The 21,730-nt window shown below is 48.2% G+C and overlaps 1 protein-coding gene across 2 annotated transcripts in view; it reads right to left on the bottom strand.

Annotated features, from left to right (window-relative positions):
- Positions 1-21,730, bottom strand: part of LOC138580390 (3'-5' exoribonuclease HELZ2-like) — a 957,207-nt gene that overhangs the window by 784,072 nt on the left and 151,405 nt on the right. For both annotated transcript variants that reach the window (XM_069650902.1, XM_069650903.1), the window contains exons 5-6: positions 17,060-17,583; positions 15,016-15,645 (exon numbers count right to left, since the gene is read on the bottom strand). In XM_069650902.1, the coding sequence (XP_069507003.1) occupies positions 15,016-15,645; positions 17,060-17,583 (1,154 nt within the window). The remainder of the gene's footprint in view (positions 1-15,015; positions 15,646-17,059; positions 17,584-21,730) is intronic.

The raw sequence follows: 21,730 nt of genomic DNA on the forward strand, positions 1-21,730 counted from the left end.
CCGGCCAGCGTGAGGGTGGCGGGACCTGCCTGGAAACACGGGGTCTGAAGAGGCCATGTGAGCGATGGCCCCTGGGCGTGGGATACCTTTTGAAGTGTACATGGTGTTTGGCATTTGGCCATTTGCGCCCCTGAAAGTCCCCAATGGCAGCGCTCATCCCCGGGTGCGAACTGCCTTTGATGGGGGGTGGATGGATGGATGGGCCGGTGGGCGTGCAGACAAGGCACAGGAAGACTGCTGAATGGAGACACACTTATGTGGATTACAGGGGGCGGCCTGCTTCAAGGGGAGCCCTGCCTGGAGACACAGGGTCTGAGGAGGCCATGTGAGCGATGGCCCCTGGACGTGGGATACCTTTTGAAGTGTACATGGTGTTTGGCACCTTGGCCGTTTGCGCCCCTGACAGCCCCCAATGGCAGCGCTCATCCCCGGGTGCGAACTGCCTTTAATGGGGGGTGGATGGATGGATGGGCCGGTGGACGTGCAGACAAGGCACAGGAAGACTGCTGAATGGAGACACACTTATGTGGATTGCAGGGGGGCGTCCTGCTTCAAGGGGAGCCCTGCCTGGAGACACAGGGTCTGAGGAGGCCATGTGAGCGATGGCCCCTGGGCGTGGGATACCTTTTGAAGTGTACATCCCTGGTTGCGAACCAACCGCCTTTGATAGAGGGGGTGGGATGGATGGGCCGGTGGGCATGCAGGCAAGTGTGTGGGAGTGAGGGGCCATCAGGCCCCTCTCATCCTTTACTTCTCAGTAGAAACTCGGACCAAGTGCCTCCAGTAGTGGGTTCGCCCCTTGCCCTTATGTGATGTTAACTTTGGTTGACATTTGCGTAGATGGGACCACTGACCAGGACATGGGGCATCCATTTTTGTACCCCCTTTCCAATCCATCTTGGTGACCAGGCCTCACTGCGCACAGCACATGGCCCCCACCCTCGTTCCCACTCTGACTGGAAAACTCCAGAGGTATTTGCAACAGCTAATAAATGTAACACATCACTCTTCCTCTTCGATCACTGTCCTGCATGTGAACCAGCCTGAACTAAGCACATAGCTCGTTCATCTCCACAAACGTGTGCTCAATACCTGCATGCATTATTGAGAATATGACAATGCATTACTTACCGTAAAAGCATTTCTGATGGTTGTATCTGCTTAGATTCACATGCTGTGTATAGGTCCGACATCCAGTGGTCACTGCGGAGTATTGCATTTTGTTTTTCGTAGTCGAAAAGGGGACTTCGACAAGGCGTGTCTGTAACACTATCCCTATAGTGACGTGCGTTGTACCCATAATCCCTCACGCGTCGAGGTCCCTCTGTTTGTATTTTTCTGCCCTGAGGGAGCCCTTTAGCCGTGAGTGAGTACAGAAAAGAGAGAAATATATATAAAAGGATGTCTATGTTCCTTCCATCCGAGCGGGGAGGAAGGGTGGGCGCATGTGAATCTAAGCAGATACAACCATCAGAAATGCTTTTACGGTAAGTAATGCATTGTCTTCTGATGTTTGTTAATCTGCTTAGAATCACATGCTGTGCATAGACTAGCGAGCAGTACCCGGAGTTGGCGGTGGGTTATGAGAAGGAACAGTAGAAAAAAGATGTCTTAATACTGCCTGCCCAACCTGGGAATCAGATCTAGAGTGTGCATCTAGACAGTAGTGTTTTGTAAATGTGTGCACAGAACTCCAGGTTGCCGCTTTGCAGATGGACTCAAGGGGAACATTTGCAATGAATGCTATGGAAGCCCCCGTGCCTCGAGTGGAATGTGCTCTTGGCTTGAAGGGTAGTTCTCTCTTAGCAAGAGTGTAACAGAGAGTGATGCATTGAACAATCCATCTAGATATAGTGGATTTTGAGACCGCATCTCCTTCTCTTCCTGCTGCCACCGAGACAAAGAACTGATTAGTCTTTCTCAGTGGTCTGGTCCTTTCCATGTAGAACATGACAGCTCTGCGTACATCTAGTGTATGCAGACTTTTTTCTCCCGAGCTGGAATGGTTTTGAAAGAACGTTGGTAGTTCGATAGTTTGGTTTACATGAAATTTCGAGATGAATTTAGGTGCAAAACTTGGGTGTGTGCGTAGAACCACCTTATCTTTGTGAACTGTTACGAAGGGGTCTAGTACAGAGAGAGCCTGTAGTTCACTTACTCTCCTAATGGAGGTGATAGCTATTAGGAAAGCAGTCTTAAGGGTGATATCTTTAAGAGTTGCCTTGTGCATGGGTTCGAAGGGAGGGCCCATGAGTCTGGAAAGTACCACATTTAAGTCCCATCCGGGAGCTGGGTTAGCTATCGGAGGGTGTATCCTCTTTACCCCCTCCATGAAGGCTTTGATAACTGGTATCTTCCACCACGACACTTTAAGTTGGGAAGTGGTGTATGCAGAAAGTGCCGCTAGGTGGACTTTAATGGAATTGAACACTAAACCTGAATCCAGTAAATGGGTCAAGTATATAATAATGTCAGTAGGAGAGCAGTCAACTGGGTTGATGCTAGTACCTCTACACCAGATAACGAATCTTTTCCATTTGCTAGAATAGCAGTGTCGAGTATTAGGTTTTCTGGCTTCCCTGAGGATGTCCATACATCTCTGTGGGAGTTGTAAATGTCCAAATTCTATGATCTCAGGAGCCAGGCTGCTAAGTTCATGGTCTGAGGGCATGGATGCAGTGTTCTGCCCTTGTCTTGTGACAGCATGTTGTACGGGCAGGGAAGTTTCACTGGGGGAGATAGGGACATCTCCATCAAGTGAGCGAACCATGGCTGCCGGGCCCACATTGGGGCCACTAGTATCATTGTAACCTGCTCCTGATGCATCTTGTGCACCACTTTGTTGAGAAGGGGAGTCGGGGGAAAGGCGTAAACAAATTTCCCTGACCATAGAATCGACAGACCGTTCCCCTTGGACTGGTTCTGGGGGTACCTGGAGGCGTAACTTTGGCATTGTGAGTTTTCCAGAGTTGCGAACAGGTCTATTTCCGGGAATCCCCATTGAGTGAAGACGTCTAAGATGATGTCTTTGTGTAATTGCCATTCGTACTCTCCGGGCAGGGGGAAGTCTCTGCTGAGTTTGTCTGCTAGAAGATTGAGTTCCCCTGGTACATGTTGTGACAGTAGGAACATGTTGTGTCTGAGAGCCCACTTCCATATATTCTGGGACAGTTTGGACAGTCCTGGAGAGTGAGTGCCTCCTTGCTTGTTGAGGTAGTACATGGCTGTGTGTCACGCCGCCCGCATTGGGGTCCACTTACTTGAAGCGGCGCGCCCCGTCCTGGAGGCTGTACCCGCGCTTTCGCTTAGGGGTTCCTGGGTTGTTCTGGTCATCGCGCGCTTCCGGGTTTCCTGGGCAGGTTGGTCAGCGCATGCGCGGGCGGCCATTCCGCGCTCTTCGCGCATGCGCGCTGCACGGAGTACTCGCTTTGGAGGACCTTGCGGTCCACGCCTCTCTCCGAGCCAACCAACGCTTGGGAGTCGGCTCGGCTTGCGTTCCAAGCCTCCTAGGGGTTGGCAGTCCTATTTAAGGAGCCCGGTCGTTCATTCAAACTGCGTCTCAACGCGGTTTGAATAGGATCGTGTTTTCTTGCCGGTTCCTTGTGCCTACCTTACCTGTTACCTGACTCCTGTCCTCCTTGTTCCTGGTACCCACGGGTACATCTGCAGTTGCCTTGCCTTGTCCTTCCTTCCCTTGTCCTGTGGTAGGGTGGTTCCCTTTCCCCTCTTCTGAGTTGGGTGGTTCCCCTGTGGTTATCAGTTGGTCATTGCCCTTGTACCTTGTCTGCCTGCACCTTCAGCCTCCCTCTACCTTGTGAGCCATTCTTCTCTTTTCATCCCGGATCCTGCCTCCTACCAGTCTCCACTGTGTCCTCCCCCTTGGGACTTCCATCTTCCGGATCCAGTCTCCCTTGGGACTTCCGTCTTCCGGATCCAGTCTCCCTTGGGACTTCCATCTTCCGGATCCAGTCTTCCTTGGGACTACCATCTTCCGGATCCAGTCTTCCTTGGGACTCAGTATCGTCATCTGGAAAGGCTCCCCCTGTCAGTACTTGCACTGTCCTGACGCCACGTTAATCAGGGGTGAGCAGACTCGTGGCGTTGGGAGCTGGTTCATCTCCAACCCGGTTCCATTCGGGCGGGAGCTGGGCTGGCTTCTCGCGTCATCAACCACATCCACGCAGGACTCCTGACAGCCTGGCATCATCATCAAGGTCTTCAACCAGACGAACAGGTACGCAACGTCCTCGTGACGCGCTCTATAACAGATTGAGACGCCTGCCTTCGGATACTTCGGACACTGAGATGGAAGAGGACCCAGGTCTTCGTATTGAAGTACAAGCTCTTCGTGCTGAGATGACAGCACTCCGTCAGGAGAACGTGGCTTTACGTCAAATGGTGACACAGAACATAGGGGCATCTCCACAGTCTGAAAACACCATGGCCCACACCGCACCCATCAAGTTCGATGGAGACCCCAGACGTGTGGGTGAATTCTGCAATCATTGTCGGATACATTTCCTCTACCGTTCGACTCATTTCAACAATGATAAAGCCAAGATCGGCTACATTTTGGGCAATTTATCTGGGAATGCTCTTGCTTGGGCTACACCCCTGGTTGTTATTGATAGCCCCATTCTTGGCGATTTTTTGGCCTTTGAAAAAGCGTTCTTGGATGTTTTTCAGTCTCCTAATCTGGCTTCCACAGCACAGAATCTATTGATGGACATTCAACAGGCAAATTCCGATATAATAACTTATATCAGCCGTTTTCGTCAACTAGCGACCGATTCCCTATGGCCAGAGATAACACAGAAGACCTTGTTTCGCCGGGGATTAAGAGAGGAATACAAGGACGAGTTGTTGCACATTCCTGAACCCGAAGATCTACAGAAACTTATTGAACAGGTTTTGAGGATAGACCAGAGATTGGCCGAGAGAAAGGGCGAGAGACGTCGGTTTGAGAAGGTGTTCCCCAGGCCATCAACCCTACCGACTGGACTGCCAGTACCTTCGGATTCCTCTACCGAACCAATGCAATTAGGCGCAGTAAGGGGTCCCTTATCAGAAGAAGAGAAGAAGCGCAGAAGAAGACTGCGATTGTGTCTATACTGTGGGGCTGCCGGTCACTATCTGAGTACCTGTCCTTTGCGCCCTATCAAGAAAGGGGGAAACTAGGAGGCCTGTCGTCTATTGGAAAGGCCACGACAGGTTCTTCTTTGCTACAAGTCCTTTCTTGTGCCAATACGGCGTTTCCGCCTATGCAGCCAGCCGTCTTGATGATTTTGCAAATCAGTCTGAAGTGGCAGGAGAAGACAATTGATGTCCATGGATTATTGGACTGTGGGGCTTCCGGTAATTATATTGACAAGGAATTCGCCATCAACAACGGCATACCATTGCTCACCAGAAGGAATGCGATACCTGTGGAGGTCATTGATGGTACACCTTTGTCTTCCGGACCTATTCGATTACATACTGTTGGCATGCTATTGCGAATCGAGGCTCATGAGGAGGAGATCGCTCTCGATGTCATCAAGTCGCCTTCATATCAAGTGGTGTTGGGATTACCTTGGCTTCAGCGACACAATCCCTCGATCAATTGGGAGTCTCGTATTCTAGTGTTTACCTCTGCTCTTTGTATTCAGGAATGTTGTGGTTCCGGCACGTCATTGAAGCCACCAACCTCAACCTCTCTTACCACCGGTAAGAACCCGCTTGGTTTGTGCTCCTTGTCCCAGATCCCACATGCGTATGCTGACCTGAGGACAGTATTTTCTGAACCTGGAGACATACCCCTTCCACCTCACAGAACTTTTGATTGCTCCATTGACCTGATCCCGGGTGCGGTGATCCCACATGGGAAGGTCTATTCCTTGACCCAGACCGAAAGACTGGTACTTCGGAACTACTTGGATGAATGTGTCAAGAAAGGATACATCGTACCTTCTAAATCCCCCGCGGGATTCCCGCTGTTTTTCGTGAAGAAGAAGGAGGGCACTCTACGGCCATGTATTGATTATCGTCAATTGAATGACATCACCCTTAAAGACAGGTACCCGTTACCTTTGATTCGAAACATCATGGAGTCATTACGGTCAGCCAGGGAGTTCACCAAACTAGACCTTCGTGGAGCCTACCATTTGGTCAGAATCAAGGAGGGCGACGAGTGGAAGACGGCCTTTAAGACTCCATTTGGGCATTACGAATACAGGGTAATGCCCTTCGGGTTGTGTAATGCCCCGGCCGTCTTCCAGCGGTTCATGGATCACATCTTCAGCGACTTGATTGGCATCTCGGTTTGGGTTTATCTGGATGATATCCTGATCTTCTCAGAAAATCCGGAGGAACACGTTTCACATGTACGAGAGGTCCTTCTACGTTTATCACAGTATCAATTGTTCGCCAAAGCTGGAAAATGTTCATTTCATCGGAACAAGATGGAGTTTCTGGGGTATGTAATCAGTGAGGCTGGAATCCACATGGATTCTGATAAAGTACAAGCAATCCGAGACTGGAAACAACCTCATGACTTGAAGTCCCTCCAAAGATTCCTGGGATTCGCCAATTTTTATCGGCGCTTCATTCCTCAGTTTTCCCGTATCACAGCCTCGTTGACACGTTTGACCAGCGTCAAGACTCCGTTCCTTTGGGATTCAGAGGCATTAGCAGCCTTCAACCGTTTGAAGACGGCGTTCAGTACGGCTCCTGTTTTACGTCATCCCAACGACGAGATGCCTTACATCGTTGAGGCTGATGCTTCCAACTTCGCTGTTGGCGCTGTTCTCCTACAGAAGCATCCTATATCTAACGAAGAACACCCGGTGGCCTATTTCTCACGAAAGCTCGCTTCGAGCGAACAGAACTACGCTGTCATAGTGAAGGAACTCTTGGCCATAAAGACTGCGTTTGAGGAGTGGAGGCACCACTTGCTGGGAGGTCGTTTTTCTGTAGAAGTCCGCACTGATCATCGTAACCTGCAATATTTGCGATCCTTGCAGTGTCGCACCGCTCGCCAGGCCAGGTGGGCTTTTTTCTTTTCTCACTACGACTTCAACATTACTTACATCCCCAGCTCTCAGAACCTGAAGGCTGATGCCTTATCGCGCTCTCTGGAGAAGGAAGAGAAGGATTGCAGTCAGAACACTCCATTGATTTCTCCTAAGCATTTTCTTTTGACGATTTCTCCTCATCTGCAGAGAATAGTACAAGAAACATCGGTGGACCCTGATCGAGCCGACATTCTGAAGCGACCACAGATCACTGAACACAACGGTCTTTTGTTCTTTTTGAAACGTCTGTACTTACCGACGTGTCCACTCCGGTTAGACATCCTTCAAGGTTTACACGATTCACATGTTGGTGGTCATCGTGGCGTCAAGGCCACTCAAGAGCTGATTTCCAGACAATTCTGGTGGCCGGGTTGGGCCAAGGAGGTCAAGCGGTATGTGGAGAGTTGTCCAGTTTGTGCTCAAACTAAGACGCCAAGAAGAAAACCTTTGGGATTGCTTCAGCCTACTGAAACACCGCCTTACCCATGGCACACCATCGCCACTGACTTTATTGTCGAGCTTCCGCCTTCTGAGGGCAATACTTGCATTATGGTAGTAGTGGACTGTTTCACGAAGTATGCTCACTTTATCCCTTTTTCTAAGATACCTACCTCCTCTCAGATGGCTCAGGCATTTCTACACAACATTTACCGGCTACATGGGTTACCGGAGAAGATCATCTCTGATCGTGGCTCGCAGTTTCTCTCTTCGTTTTGGCATCAATTGTGCAATCATCTTGGTATCCGCAGAGCCTTGAGTTCTGGTTATCATCCACACACAAACGGACAGACGGAGAGAACCAACCAAACCCTAGAGCAGTACCTACGCTGTTATGCCAATGCTACTCAATCCAACTGGGTGAAGAATCTTGATTTGGCTGAGGTATCCTATAACAACGCAACGCATACTGCTACGGGTATCAGCCCTTTCTTTTGCTCTACTGGACTACATCCCAAGTTGGTTCCTTTTACTCCAGTACTACCTAGTGCTGTTCCTTCGGCGGATCAATTGGTTTCTGACATCCAAAAGCAGCACGACCTGGCCCGGGGTACCCTGGTTGAGACACGGAAGCGCATGAAGAAGCAGGCAGACAAGTGCCGGACTACGGAGCCGGATCTCCAGGTGGGCGATCTGGTTTGGTTGTCCTCTAAGAACCTGCCAGTACGCAATCTGCCCACCAAATTGGCACCCCGATTCTATGGGCCTTTCAGGATTTCCAAACGTTTGTCCTCAGTTGCTTTTCGACTGGTGTTACCCCAATCTTGGCGAGTGCATCCAGTGTTTCATGTCTCCCTTTTGAAACCCTTTGTGAAGGATGTCTTTGGGCGTTCCAGTCCTCGGCCTTCCTCCATTCAAGTACGGGGGGTTCCTGAATTTGAGGTACAGGAAATATGTGACTCACGGATTCGTCGGGGCGTGCTCCAATTCCTTGTTGATTGGAAAGGTTACCCTGCTTGTGATCGCACTTGGGAGCCCCGCTGTCATGTGCATGCGCCCCGTCTGGTTCGTGACTTTTTCCTTCGTTGTCCCTGGAAGCCGGGGGCTCCGGGTCTTTCTGGGAGGGGGCATAGTGTCACGCCGCCCGCATTGGGGTCCACTTACTTGAAGCGGCGCGCCCCGTCCTGGAGGCTGTACCCGCGCTTTCGCTTAGGGGTTCCTGGGTTGTTCTGGTCATCGCGCGCTTCCGGGTTTCCTGGGCAGGTTGGTCAGCGCATGCGCGGGCGGCCATACCGCGCTCTTCGCGCATGCGCGCTGCACGGAGTACTCGCTTTGGAGGACCTTGCGGTCCACGCCTCTCTCCGAGCCAACCAACGCTTGGGAGTCGGCTCGGCTTGCGTTCCAAGCCTCCTAGGGGTTGGCAGTCCTATTTAAGGAGCCCGGTCGTTCATTCAAACTGCGTCTCAACGCGGTTTGAATAGGATCGTGTTTTCTTGCCGGTTCCTTGTGCCTACCTTACCTGTTACCTGACTCCTGTCCTCCTTGTTCCTGGTACCCACGGGTACATCTGCAGTTGCCTTGCCTTGTCCTTCCTTCCCTTGTCCTGTGGTAGGGTGGTTCCCTTTCCCCTCTTCTGAGTTGGGTGGTTCCCCTGTGGTTATCAGTTGGTCATTGCCCTTGTACCTTGTCTGCCTGCACCTTCAGCCTCCCTCTACCTTGTGAGCCATTCTTCTCTTTTCATCCCGGATCCTGCCTCCTACCAGTCTCCACTGTGTCCTTCCCCTTGGGACTTCCATCTTCCGGATCCAGTCTCCCTTGGGACTTCCGTCTTCCGGATCCAGTCTCCCTTGGGACTTCCATCTTCCGGATCCAGTCTTCCTTGGGACTACCATCTTCCGGATCCAGTCTTCCTTGGGACTCAGTATCGTCATCTGGAAAGGCTCCCCCTGTCAGTACTTGCACTGTCCTGACGCCACGTTAATCAGGGGTGAGCAGACTCGTGCCGTTGGGAGCTGGTTCATCTCCAACCCGGTTCCATTCGGGCGGGAGCTGGGCTGGCTTCTCGCGTCATCAACCACATCCACGCAGGACTCCTGACAGCCTGGCATCATCATCAAGGTCTTCAACCAGACGAACAGGTACGCAACGTCCTCGTGACGCGCTCTATAACACTGTGGTGCTGTCTGTGAGGACCATCACTGTCTTTTCTTGTAGCTGTTTCTGAAAGGCTTTCAGTGCTTTGAACACCGCTAGTAGTTCCAGCAGGTTTATATGCTTGGATGCTAAGCTCGGAGTCCAAACTCCGTGGGCCGTCTGATGGGATAGGTGAGCCCCCCATCCTGTAAGGGATGCGTCTGTGGTTAGAGTGGCTTCCACTGCGGGTGTGGCAAAAGTTTTCCCTAATAACAGGTTTTCTTTTGTCCACCACCGTAGCGAGAGAACCAAGGCCTGCGAGACCACCACTAGATCGTCCCATTGTCCGCTGGCCTGACACCACTGGCTGTAGAGCCACTCTTGCATTGGGCGCATGCGCAGGCGCGCGTGAGGTACCAAATAAATACATGACGCCATCATCCCTAGCAAGCGCATTGCTTTGCGTACCGTCACCTCTCGGCCTGCTACATAATGGGGAATTTGAAACAGCATGTTTTGGACCCTCTCGTTGGAGGGGAATACGAGGCCGTCCTTTGTTCGAATTAGAGCCCCTAGGAATTGTTTGGTTTGGCTGGGGTCTAAGCTGGACTTCTTTTCGTTGATGGAGAAGCCCAGTTGGGACAAAAGGTCTACGGTCTTTTGGGTATTGGAGAAGCATGTTTCGTAAGAATCCCCTGTTATGAGCCAGTCGTCGAGGTAAGGGTATACCGGGATGGTTAATCTGCGCAGGTGGGCCGCTGCCACTGCCAGTACTTTCATGAATACCCTTGGTGCAGATGTTATCCCGAAGGGTAGTACTCTGAACTGGTAGTGTTTGTCCTCTATTTTGAACCTGAGGTATTTTCTGTGCGATGTCAACATTAAAATATGAAAGTATGCATCTTTCATGTCCAGTGTTGTCATGTAATCCCCTTGTGATAACAGTGGGATTACCTCCTGTAAGGTCACCATACGAAACTTTTGGGGTTTGACAAATATGTTCGCTGGGCGCAGATCTAATACAGGGCGCATGGTTAAATCCTTTTTGGGTACAAGGAAGTACACTGAATAAATACCTTCTGTTACCTGTGATAGGGGGACGGGCTCTATAGCTTCTTTTTCAGTAGTTCTTCCACCTTTTGAAGAAGAATGGAGAGGTGTTGCGGTGTCATGCGTCGGTTCCGTGGGGGTTTGTACTTCGGGGAACCGTTGAACTCGATGCAGTATCCGTGGGCTATGGTGGATAATACCCAACGGTCTGACGTGATTCCCTCCCATGCTGAAAGGAACGATGTTAGCCGGCCCCCGACCGGTGATGCATGGGAGGGGACCCGAATTTTCGGGTCATTTGCTGGTATTGGGCGTGGAACCTCTGGGGCTGGAGCCACGACCTCTTCCTTTGCCACGGCGTTGGCCTCTTTGACTGAACTGGGTGTTACCCTGGTTAGTGGTCCAGTTGGAGCCAGAGTAATATTGTTGTTGTTGGTTCTGCTGCTGTCTTTGGCCACGAAAGGAGCGTTTATTACCATAGCCTCGCCTGTTAGGGGGCCTAGAAATTTGATCAAGAGTCTTGATGGTATCAAACTCTTTTTTAGCATGTTCTAGGGCCTCATCTACTGCTTTCCCAAACAGATGCGTCTGTTCAATGGGTTTATTTATGAGGGAGGCTTGGGTTTCGGGCTTAAAACCTGAATTGCGTAGCCAAACGTGGCGCTTGAGAAGTATTCCCTGCACTAGTGAGCGGCCAGCCGTCTCAGCGGCATCTAGGGAGTTCTTAACGATGCCCTGGTTTACCAGTGTGCCCTCTGATATTATAGCTAGCAGGCGAGAACGCAGAGGTTCAGGTGCTTCCTCTGCTTCGCTGCGCAGCTTGTTCCACTGTGCATCTGCGTAGCTAGGTATTGCTCCTCCTCAGTGAGGTCAACCAGCCTAGGAATCTTGACTCTAGGGTCATCCTGTGGCCATTCTCTTTGTCTTTTGTGAGTGGGTGGGTCTTGGTTTCCTAGAAACCTTTCCATTTTCTCCATGCAAGAATGGAGTCTTTCAAGGGTCTCATGGGGTACCCCTGAATAGTCTAGAGGGGGGAAATTAGTGTTTTCGCCTTCGAATCGTTTCGAACGCTCCCACAACGTCGACGAGAGGTTCCCGTCTCCTTCTGAAAAGCCTTCAGGTAGTTCGGAAGCGTCCTTTGGAGAAAGGGGCAGTTCCTGCTACTTTTATGTTTTTTCGACGCGGTATTCGACGTTTGTTTCGTCGTCCGCGTACGTTTGTCTTCGGCGACAATTCTCGCTAGGCTCTCGACCACGATTTTGTCCGTCGAGGGCTCTGGTGTCGACGTTGTGTGCGTTGCGCGTTGTACCTCGACGGTCGCTCTATGGAGCGTTGCGTCGGATGTTTTTGGGGTAGCGCCCGTGTTAGATGGAAGCCCAATCGCTGGTCGCGGCTGCGTTTGCGGGTGGGGCTTGTGACCTTTACGGTCTGCGGTAGACGCCGGAGTGCCCTGCGTCCCCTTCGGCGCTGATGGATCCTTCGTTCTCGACGAAGAAGAGCCGTGGGTAGTGTGTTTAGCCTTATGGGGTTTGTGTGCATCCTTGTCGCCGGGGTGTTCATCCCCATAAGCAGGGCGTGAGCCGAGCCCGTCGGGGCCGGGGACGGACGAGGAGGAGCGGGAGCGCTCCTTCTGGGGGTTCATGACTTCCGTAACGGATGTCGAGTTATCGCACTCCTCGGCACTTTCAGTAACAGCGGCAGTGGGTGAGGAAACTGACTTCGACATCGCGTAGTCCGCCCACCACTTAACCCTACGTTCTTTAAGAGTCCTGGGTTTTAAGAGCTTGCAGGCTGCGCAGCTGTTCTCTATGTGATCGAGGGGTAAGCAACGATTACAGAGCTTGTGCTTATCTTTCCAAGTATATTTGCCCCTGCAGCGTGGGCAAAACTTAAATGGTGTCCTCTCCATAGCTGAGGCAATAATAGCTGGCGATAACAACCCCAAGGGAAAGAAAGGGGAGAAAGAAAGACATTCTCAAAGAGAAGAGACAAAGTTTTAACCCCCACTCTCCCTACTGTAAGTTGGCCGTCGAGGCCAGGCCACGTGTTCGGCAGCGCCGAAGGATCTCCTCCGCTCTTCCTCTCCGTCGAAAATCAGTTCGGCGGAGAAACAGCTTCACAGCTAACGTCGAGGGGGAGGGATCGTTATCAGTATATTAAGTTATGACAAAAGGACCGAGGTCCGTGGCAAGTATAGCAATGTCTCTCTAGGAGCCCCGCGAAAGGCGACCAGAAACTGGGCGGAAAAAAACAATCTGAGGGACCTCGACGCGTGAGGGATTGTGGGTACAACGCACGTCACTATAGGGATAGTGTTACAGACACGCCTTGTCGACGTCCCCTTTTCGACTACGAAAAACAAAATGCAATACTCCGCAGTGACCACTGGATGTCGGACCTATGCACAGCATGTGATTCTAAGCAGATTAACAAACATCAGAAATTATGTTAGCTTAGATAGTGACCACCCTGCTTCACAGCAACCTTACCTTCACCCATTCGGAGCACAGATGTCTAACGTCCATCCTTGAATGGAGAGACACTTGATTCATTTAAAAAATCGAAACAACCGTTGTTAAAATATATGTGGTGATTTATTTTGTATCTTATTTTGATGACACAAAAATACAAGACTTTACACATTGTACAGGTCAGGTTGCAGCACAGTGGGAGAAAATCCCCTGTACTGACCGCTGTCACTCGGGAACGTTTCTCTTATGGCACGAACGGCACAGGCGTATATTACTCTTCGAACGCGGTGTCCAAGCCTCCCGTGAAGCCACCATGTAAAGGAACGATAGGCCACCAGCCTGTACCACCTGTGAAAAGGAATGAAACAAACTGTTTTTAAATGACCAAGATAAGCTTAATAAACGTTTGTTGTCAATGACAATTCTTGTAACTAATGGCATTCTGCTCAGACAAATGCTATCTAGACACTGCACACTATTGAACGACTTTCATGCGTTATAATGATATGTGTATGTAATTTTGGATATAGTAGAAGACCATGAAATAGGAGTGGCATGACAAGCAGAGTATACTTACTCTTTACTCGGATTACGAGGACGAACAGTTGCGCAAAGTTTGGGCATAAGCACCATCATTATCCTCAACACGGACCGTGTGAGGCAGGCTGCCCTGAAGTCTGGCAGCTCGGTGATGCATTGCGGTCGTGGCTCGCCTTCCGAAATGTAGGCCACGCATCCCGAGTTTTCACAGCAGCAGCAGTTCTCGTCCTCGGTTGGCATTAGCTCGCACCGATTGCATGTGCACCAGGTGGAAACAATGTCCATGCGACTAGGTCCAGGCTCTTCAGCTGTTGAATCGTCCTCCCAACTGCCGTCCGAAGACCCATCGTTTTCGCGTGTTTCCCTTTCCAGTAGTTCCTCCTCGGTATACTCGGGCTCGTATATGTAGGGCATTATTGTATCCATTGTGTGTTAAACAAACTAAAATAATTTATAGCGATGGTACTGGTATCTGTTCACACGGGCTACAAGCAACGAAGGTAGCTGACCAGAGCACAGAAACGAGTCACAGAATACTCAAAGTAACACAGAGAGAGGAATGGAATCGAAAATCTGCTGCTGTGTATTGTGAAGCGGTCTGTTTATACTTATTGAGGAAAGAGGCGTCCTGCCATTTCCATGGCGAGACGTCATTAGCTGAAGCGCAGCGAATGTTGACACGAGACGTGCTTTGGCGTTGTGAAATGGGCGGTACGCGTATGCTGATGACAGGCTCACGGGCGGGGGATATGATTTAGTGCCGCAAAAGCAGGTCAGCCAGGGCGATGGGGGAAATGATAGGATTATCACAAAATGGCGGCTCCCTGAGACCTGTTTTCGCGTGCGTTTAATGGACGAAAACTCGGTTAAGGTCCATAGGAAATTTTTCTAAAATCGAGCGACCTAGGCTTATAAACAAATGGCCGACCCGTAGGGCCAATAAAAATGTTGACCGAACGATTCCTTTAACTGTGACTCAATCTTCGAACAGTCCATTACATTTGCCCCACTCTGCTTTAAATGTCTTCTATGGGTAACACAATTTTCCCTTGTACACATTCCCCAAACAGAGCCCCCATGTGTCTGCTTACCCATTTCTGGTTAGAAGCATGCATAATCCCCTTTTTTGTTGGGGAATTATATGTGTTTGTTTTGGTTTGAATAGTGTTGACGCCTTCCATCACACTAAAGCAGCCTTCTGCAGATCACTGCTTTACACAAATGGCTTCCATCCCTGTACAAAGAGCAGTGGCGGTTTAGGTGATGAGATTTTACGCTTACAAAATTATACTGCATGTTCTGGTCTGCACACAGGCAAACCAGTACATTACCTGTTGGTGTGGGTGCAGATCAACACACGCGATCCCAGGTCTTTAAGCACCACCATGGCTGCCTTAGCCAGCATGTAGGTTTTTCCAGTCCCAAAGGGCCCATAGATGACAAGTGGGGGTACAGGCCGTGTCCCCACTGCACACCCAGTTATGAAAGAAATGGCCTGTTTCTGCTTCTCATTCCCAGACATGGAGGTCTCCAAGCAGACGGGGACAGAGCAAGAGACAAGGTCAGGAAGGATCTGCTTCTCATCCAGCAGGAGGTCCACAGCCTGATGCCAAGAGGAGAACTGTTGGCGATCTGTTTGGAACTGGAGCTCCACAGTATAGGGGGTGTTCTCCTTCAGATCGAGCTCATGGCAGCAGCGTGGCGGTATCTGCACCCACAAGCTTCTGTCTGTGGTAGCCTCGTGTTCCAAAAGGACTTCATAAACACGCTTGTTCGTGGACGTGGATAGTGACAATAGCGCTGTGCGCACCGATCTTTTCAAAAGGTAACCCTCATCGGTGTCTGGCGTCAGGCTGTACGTAACTGGTACTTCAGCAAATCGCTCACCATGTGCAGCAAACTTCATTCCAAATGGCGTCTCCATCATCTTGGTGACAATAATGCAGGATACCAATCTCAGCCTAAAGGGGAGACATGTAACGCAGAATTAATAAGTGCAACCCATCACCCTCAACAAGCATAGTGCCAGCCTTAAACAGTCTACGCCATTAAAGCAGAAGCTGTGCTACAGACTTTGACCTGGCCAACCTTAGCAAAAATGTGCTTAATTAGAAAAGCAGTGGAGACTTCAGGTCGGGACTATGATACACTGCCAGGGAAGAAGGGTTTGTGTTTATACAGCATGAAATCGCGAGGCACTGCAGCACCTGGTTAACCAGATGAACAGCTTGGACTTCTGGGCAGTGCTTAAGTTCAGGATAGAAGATAATTCATGGAGAAGATGGACAATTTACTGGACAAGCTGGCAGAGTCTGGGGAGGGGTGGCAAGAATCCAGTTTTGACAGAGCTACATTGTAGGTCATGGTGAACCAGGGCCAGGCGAGGACAAAGTTTATTAGAGCGCATAGAAACCCTAGTGAAACAGTAATTATAGATACCAGAGTTGTTTTTATTAAAGCTGTGGGAATGGTCCGAATGAAAGAATATCATGGGAAATACAGGCCAGAACACAAGTTAGCACTGTACTGAATTGCACATTTTGGTTTTCAAGCAAACCAAAATATTTAAAACTAGACATTGCCAGATTTAACAAAATTGAAATCTATTATGCGTGCTAGTTACCAACAATTTGGTTGCTATTAGCAAAACCCTGATTTCTTTTAAAAGATTTTTTTCCACTAGGAAGCATTTATTCAATACCATCCGACATTAAAAACATTGAGCCAAATACTAATATGTGAATTTGGGGGAATCTTCGGTACACTACCATTGTAGGTGCATTGGTAGAGATGCATGTGTGAAACTAGCAAAGTAGATCAGTAAGATTTGAGAGCTGAAGGATGTAGACTACATATCAGGATCAACGTAAAGCACCGATAGTGTGGTGCCAAGTAAGTAGAACACTAAATAGATTAGAACTTGGGTGCAGTTGCAAGCCTGCTAGAAAGGTCTCAAAGAATACCCACAATAGGAGGGTATGATGGCACATTTGCATAATCGAGGACTCCGGTTGAATGCAAAAAATATATAAAAGAGAAATGGATTATCACCAATACTATCACATTTCATACACTGCTTCATGCCAGATTTCTAGTGTGTTTAGGTGCTGTAAAGGTCATAAGACACAGCTGGCCTAAATTAAGAAATTCACTGTACGCAGATCCCGATATACACTATGCTGATGATTGGTCTTGAACTAGAGCAACCTAAGCACATGGAGATTACACAGGTGAGAGAGCCCACCCTGTTGGAATTCAAGCATGCAAGTATAGATCACACACAGACTCTAAAGTGAGGGCTTAACATCAAGAATCTGGAAATATGCAAACCTCCTTTGACGAGGTCACTCAGGATAATAGTCCAATTCCACTCACCTGGAGACAAGTCCTTCCACAGCCATCTCCTCAGCAAACAGAAGCTTGTGCATCCTCTCTCGGTAGTTCTGGCGGGTAATTGGCATCTCGCTCACTCGCACACCCCATCGATAATCTAAGGAGAGCGTTGGTGGCTTGTACTTCGCAAGAAGGTCCACTTCCTCCAAGGTCCTCTCAAAACATGGAATAATCAGACGGTTACCACTATGCCACCTCTCCTCAGTCCCAATAGGTGTGTCCATGATGGGGTCACGGTTGCTGGGGCCCACATCTTCAGAGCCAACAATCAATAGAATCTTCTTGAGCAATACAGGGCGGGTGCCAAAATCCAGCACAAGCCACTGCTCGTGGGTACCAAAAAGGGAGCATTCCACCTGCACAGTCACACAGCAATGTGTGGCAGAAACCGACTCGTAGAAGCTGCTGCCGCTGGCATACGTACATCTTTGGTGGAGCCTACACCCTGCCAGTGAGAAGACAACTCCCGGGTCCCTCTTCAACAAGGCCACATGCATCAAAGGCCGCTGCAAAACACATAGGGGAGAAGAAAATAAAAATACAATTATATGGTGAAAGGGGAGAGGGCTGTACAGAATTTTCCTCAAGTTTAAACTAATCATAAAATACTGCGCGTAAAGGAGAAGGTTCACTAATGAAACAGAATCCTATGAAGGGACCCTTTGATGAGTCACCTGCTTCACCTCAACCTGCCTATCAAAAGCTCTGCATCACTTGGATAAATGGAAGTTATGCCAACTACAGTGACCTGAGGAATTTGATCAACCGAGTGATTGAGGAAGCGTTGGCAGAGGGACATAATAGCCAAAGGGAAGCAGACTTTCTTTGCCCTAACCACCCAAGATATCCAGCATTCTACTCACTCCCTAAGATGCATAAGGGCACCACACCAGTACCTGGACGCCTGATAGTCTCAGGGAAAGGCTCAATATTAGAGCCATTGTCTCAATTTGTAGACTTTTTTTTATTTAGAACGAAGTGACTCAAATGAGATCATATACCACGGACACAACAGAGGTATTAGTACACCTTGAGAGTATAATTCTACCAAGTGACAATATTTGTATAGTCACAATGGATATAGAATCACTACATTCAAAAATCCCCCTTAAAAGTGATTGAGAAAGTACTCCACGAAAAAAGACCGGAAGTAGACGTGCCAATCCATCTGATAATGCAACTAGCAGAGATAGCACTAACAAAGAACTTCTTCTTGGTACAAGATAGATATTATGAACAAATATCTGGTACTGCAATGGGTGCGACATTTGCGCCCACGTTAGCTAATCTCTATGTAGCAGACTTTGAGGAGCGAAGTATATACCACCAGTCTAATCCATCTTGAGCTGGCGACGCTACATAGAACATATATGACATGCTGATGTTCTTTGAAGGGGATGAAAACACTTTAATGAAATTCATAGAATGGCTTAATGCCCAAAATCCCTACCTGAAATTCACTCATGAATTCAGCAAGGAAGAAGCAACATTCTTAGATTTGAAGATCGTAAGGAATGGAACTGGGCTAGAAACAACTGTATATCAAAATGCCACAGTCATTGTTGGAATTTCATAGCTTTCACCAGAGAACTTTAAAAGAAAACCTGCCCTTTGGGCAATTTCGAAGATACGGAAGAAATTTCACAGCTAGGGAAGAATATGACTCTCAGGCAGCGAGATTGACCCAAAAATTGAGAAAAAGGAACTACCCTTAGAGAACAATCAGACACGCAAGAAAACGAGTGTGGAATATACCAAGAGAAATCACACTCATACAACATGGGAAGAAGCCACGGGGAGACAATCAAATAACAGCTGTCTTCAGCTACTCACCAGTGGTGAACCATATCAAAAAGGAGGTAAAAAATGATGGCACATCCTAAATGTAGGAGCGAGTGCTTTAGATCTCCCCTTATTTGCAATTAAGAGGAGAAGGAACATCAGAGACTCACTGGTGCATACCTACAAAGGAGATGGAGAACCAAACAACACTTTGGGGCTTACCCAAAACCACTAGGCACACCCCATGTGGACTGTGTTCCGTATGTCCTTTCACCAAAAGTACTACCACAATCCAAAAGTACTACCACAATAGATATAGGCTGGCCAACGCCATGCGAGCAGAGATCCCTCACAATTTGCAACACTACAAATATTGTACATCTTATAAAATGCCCCTGTGGGAAGAAATACATTGGGATGACAACTAGAGCGATACAAATCAGAATATGTGAGCACAGATCCAACATTTGGACGAAACGGATGACAGCTCCACTAGTGGAGCACTATGTGCAAAACCAACACTCTGAAAATGATATACTATGGACTATTTTGGAAAAAGTACAAGTTCCAAGAAGAGGAGGAAATATAGGGGCAATGCTCCTCAGAAGCCATATGGAGGGGCTCAATGAAGAAATATTTTGGCAAACTTTAGACACATTATAAGGTGTTTATCCCGAACAAGAGATGGAGTGTGGACCATGGAAAAGCAAGTTAGGCTGCCTAGAGTATAATGCATATGTGAATATAAAGGCCAACATCAGTGCAAAATAACAACACATGGACACAAGCAGTGTCGCTATATCAGAGTTTGAAGATGAGGAAAATGCCTCAGAATGGCACATAGATTATACTAGTCACAGCTGAGAGAGCATTACCTACAGTTGAAATATAGACAGAACATAATGATCCGTGAAAACTATGATTCCTACAATGCTCGAAAAGAACATGTGAAAAAGAAGTCCGATAAATATATCACAGGTCACGGTGAAAAAACATTGCTATATTGGTATATATGAAGAAAAAAAGGGAGTACATGTAAGAAACTAGCAGATGGTATAAGTATCGAATTGCTGTGAACTCCAATACCCATAATGCCTTGCGCCAGACACGAGCGAAGAAATAAAAGGAAAGAAAAGGGACCAGGAAAAAGACCTGAGCCAATATGTGAGCTGACTAGTATAGGTGAAAGACTGTCAAATCACTACTTTACTGTGACAGCACAGGTTTGAGTTATGGCAGAACTCCACACATACTCAGAGAATATCGGAGCAGTATGGTCAGAGAAAGAGGACTACAAGAGGGTAAGAAATGGACGTCACATGACAATAAAACACGTACATAGCATTCCCAAGATGACCACATCATTGCAAAACGCGGAGAGAAGGGAGAGAGCAATGCAGGTGGACTAAATAAGGTAAGACGCTAGCTGCAAGTATAACATCTGTAGCTGAACCATAGAATGGTATAGTACTAAGATAGCTGAGTAACGTTGTAGTCGCGACCCGCGCACCTATATTCGAAAATGGAAGAGGGGCAGCGCTGAAGGGAGAGTATAACTATTGCCTCCCACAAAATAGTCATGTAACACCAGAAGCTCGCACATGTGGGAATTCAGAGAATAGCATAAAAATAGTGATCATACATGGAATGTTATAGAATTAAGAAACAACTGAGTAACATTGTAGCCGCGACCTACAAACCCACATTGGAAAGTGGGAGCGGGATATCGCTTAAGGGAAGGAATAACGTTCTCCTCCCACAAAACAGTCACATAACCCGAGTAATTGGGGCATGTGGGAAATTGGAGAATGGCCTAACAGATAGTGATGAAATTCCGAAATAGGGGCACATAGACACACAGGGAAACAGTGCCTAGCCAAAGAATTATTCAGTATTGTGGGACTGGTGACAATTCAAGGGTTGCAAATAAGATTATATCCAATTTTCCCCAACAGGTCGCACATGAATCGACTAAAAGAACATATTGGGAAGTGTAAATTGAGACCACATACCACCCATATTGACCATCTAGACAGCAAGGTGGCCCATCGAGCCAGTGCAGTTAAAACAAATGGTAAGCATGAAAAACTTTTATACAGAATTGGAACAGAAAGAGTGTGAGCTACACAAATATAGACAATCTGAAATACTGAGGGCCTCATTATTTATTTATAGGGCAACGACAAAAACAGGAGAGATATGTGAAGAGGGAGCGTGGCTAGGCAGCCATGGAATAGGCTGGGAACCCTGTGAGCTCCGTGATCCGACTACTTGATCCGACCAAGAAACGCATATTTTCCTGATCAGCAGCAGCCCAAAAAGTATGTACAGGTGTGGGAAGGCACAGAGCAGAGCATGAACATGAAAAGGGGATTGCCCCAAATGTGGTACAGCTAATGAGGGGGTCTCAAATATATGTTCACAAGGAAATACATAAGCTGTGAGAAATAAATTCGAAGAAAGCTACTAATTCTAATTGATTTGGTATCCAACAAATGGATATCCTGACCTGAAACTGCTCTGGCTTTTTTCAACTTTTTGGTTTCCATCTTTATGTATTTGTTCAAAGCATAGGATTTTGTGTATTTGTTAAATGTATTTACCTTTGGGAAATAAAAAATTGTAATATATTTTTTCAACAAGTTGTGTTTGGTGTGACCTTACCTTGCTGTATGTTTTTTTTGGCTACCCTGGGCAGTTTCAGGTCAGGATATCCATTTGTTGGATACCAGGTCAATTAGAATTAGTAGCTTTCTTCGAATTTATTTCTCACAGCTTATGTATTTCCTTGTGATCACAGAGCAGAGCATGAACAGGCTGGCTGCACGTTTATAGCGGAGGAACAGTCGGATTGATACTTTGTACCGAGAG

This window comes from Ambystoma mexicanum, chromosome 3p (genome assembly GCF_040938575.1).
Source record: "Ambystoma mexicanum isolate Mex_15411 chromosome 3p, UKY_AmexF1_1, whole genome shotgun sequence".
Classification (NCBI taxonomy): Eukaryota; Metazoa; Chordata; class Amphibia; order Caudata; family Ambystomatidae; genus Ambystoma; species Ambystoma mexicanum.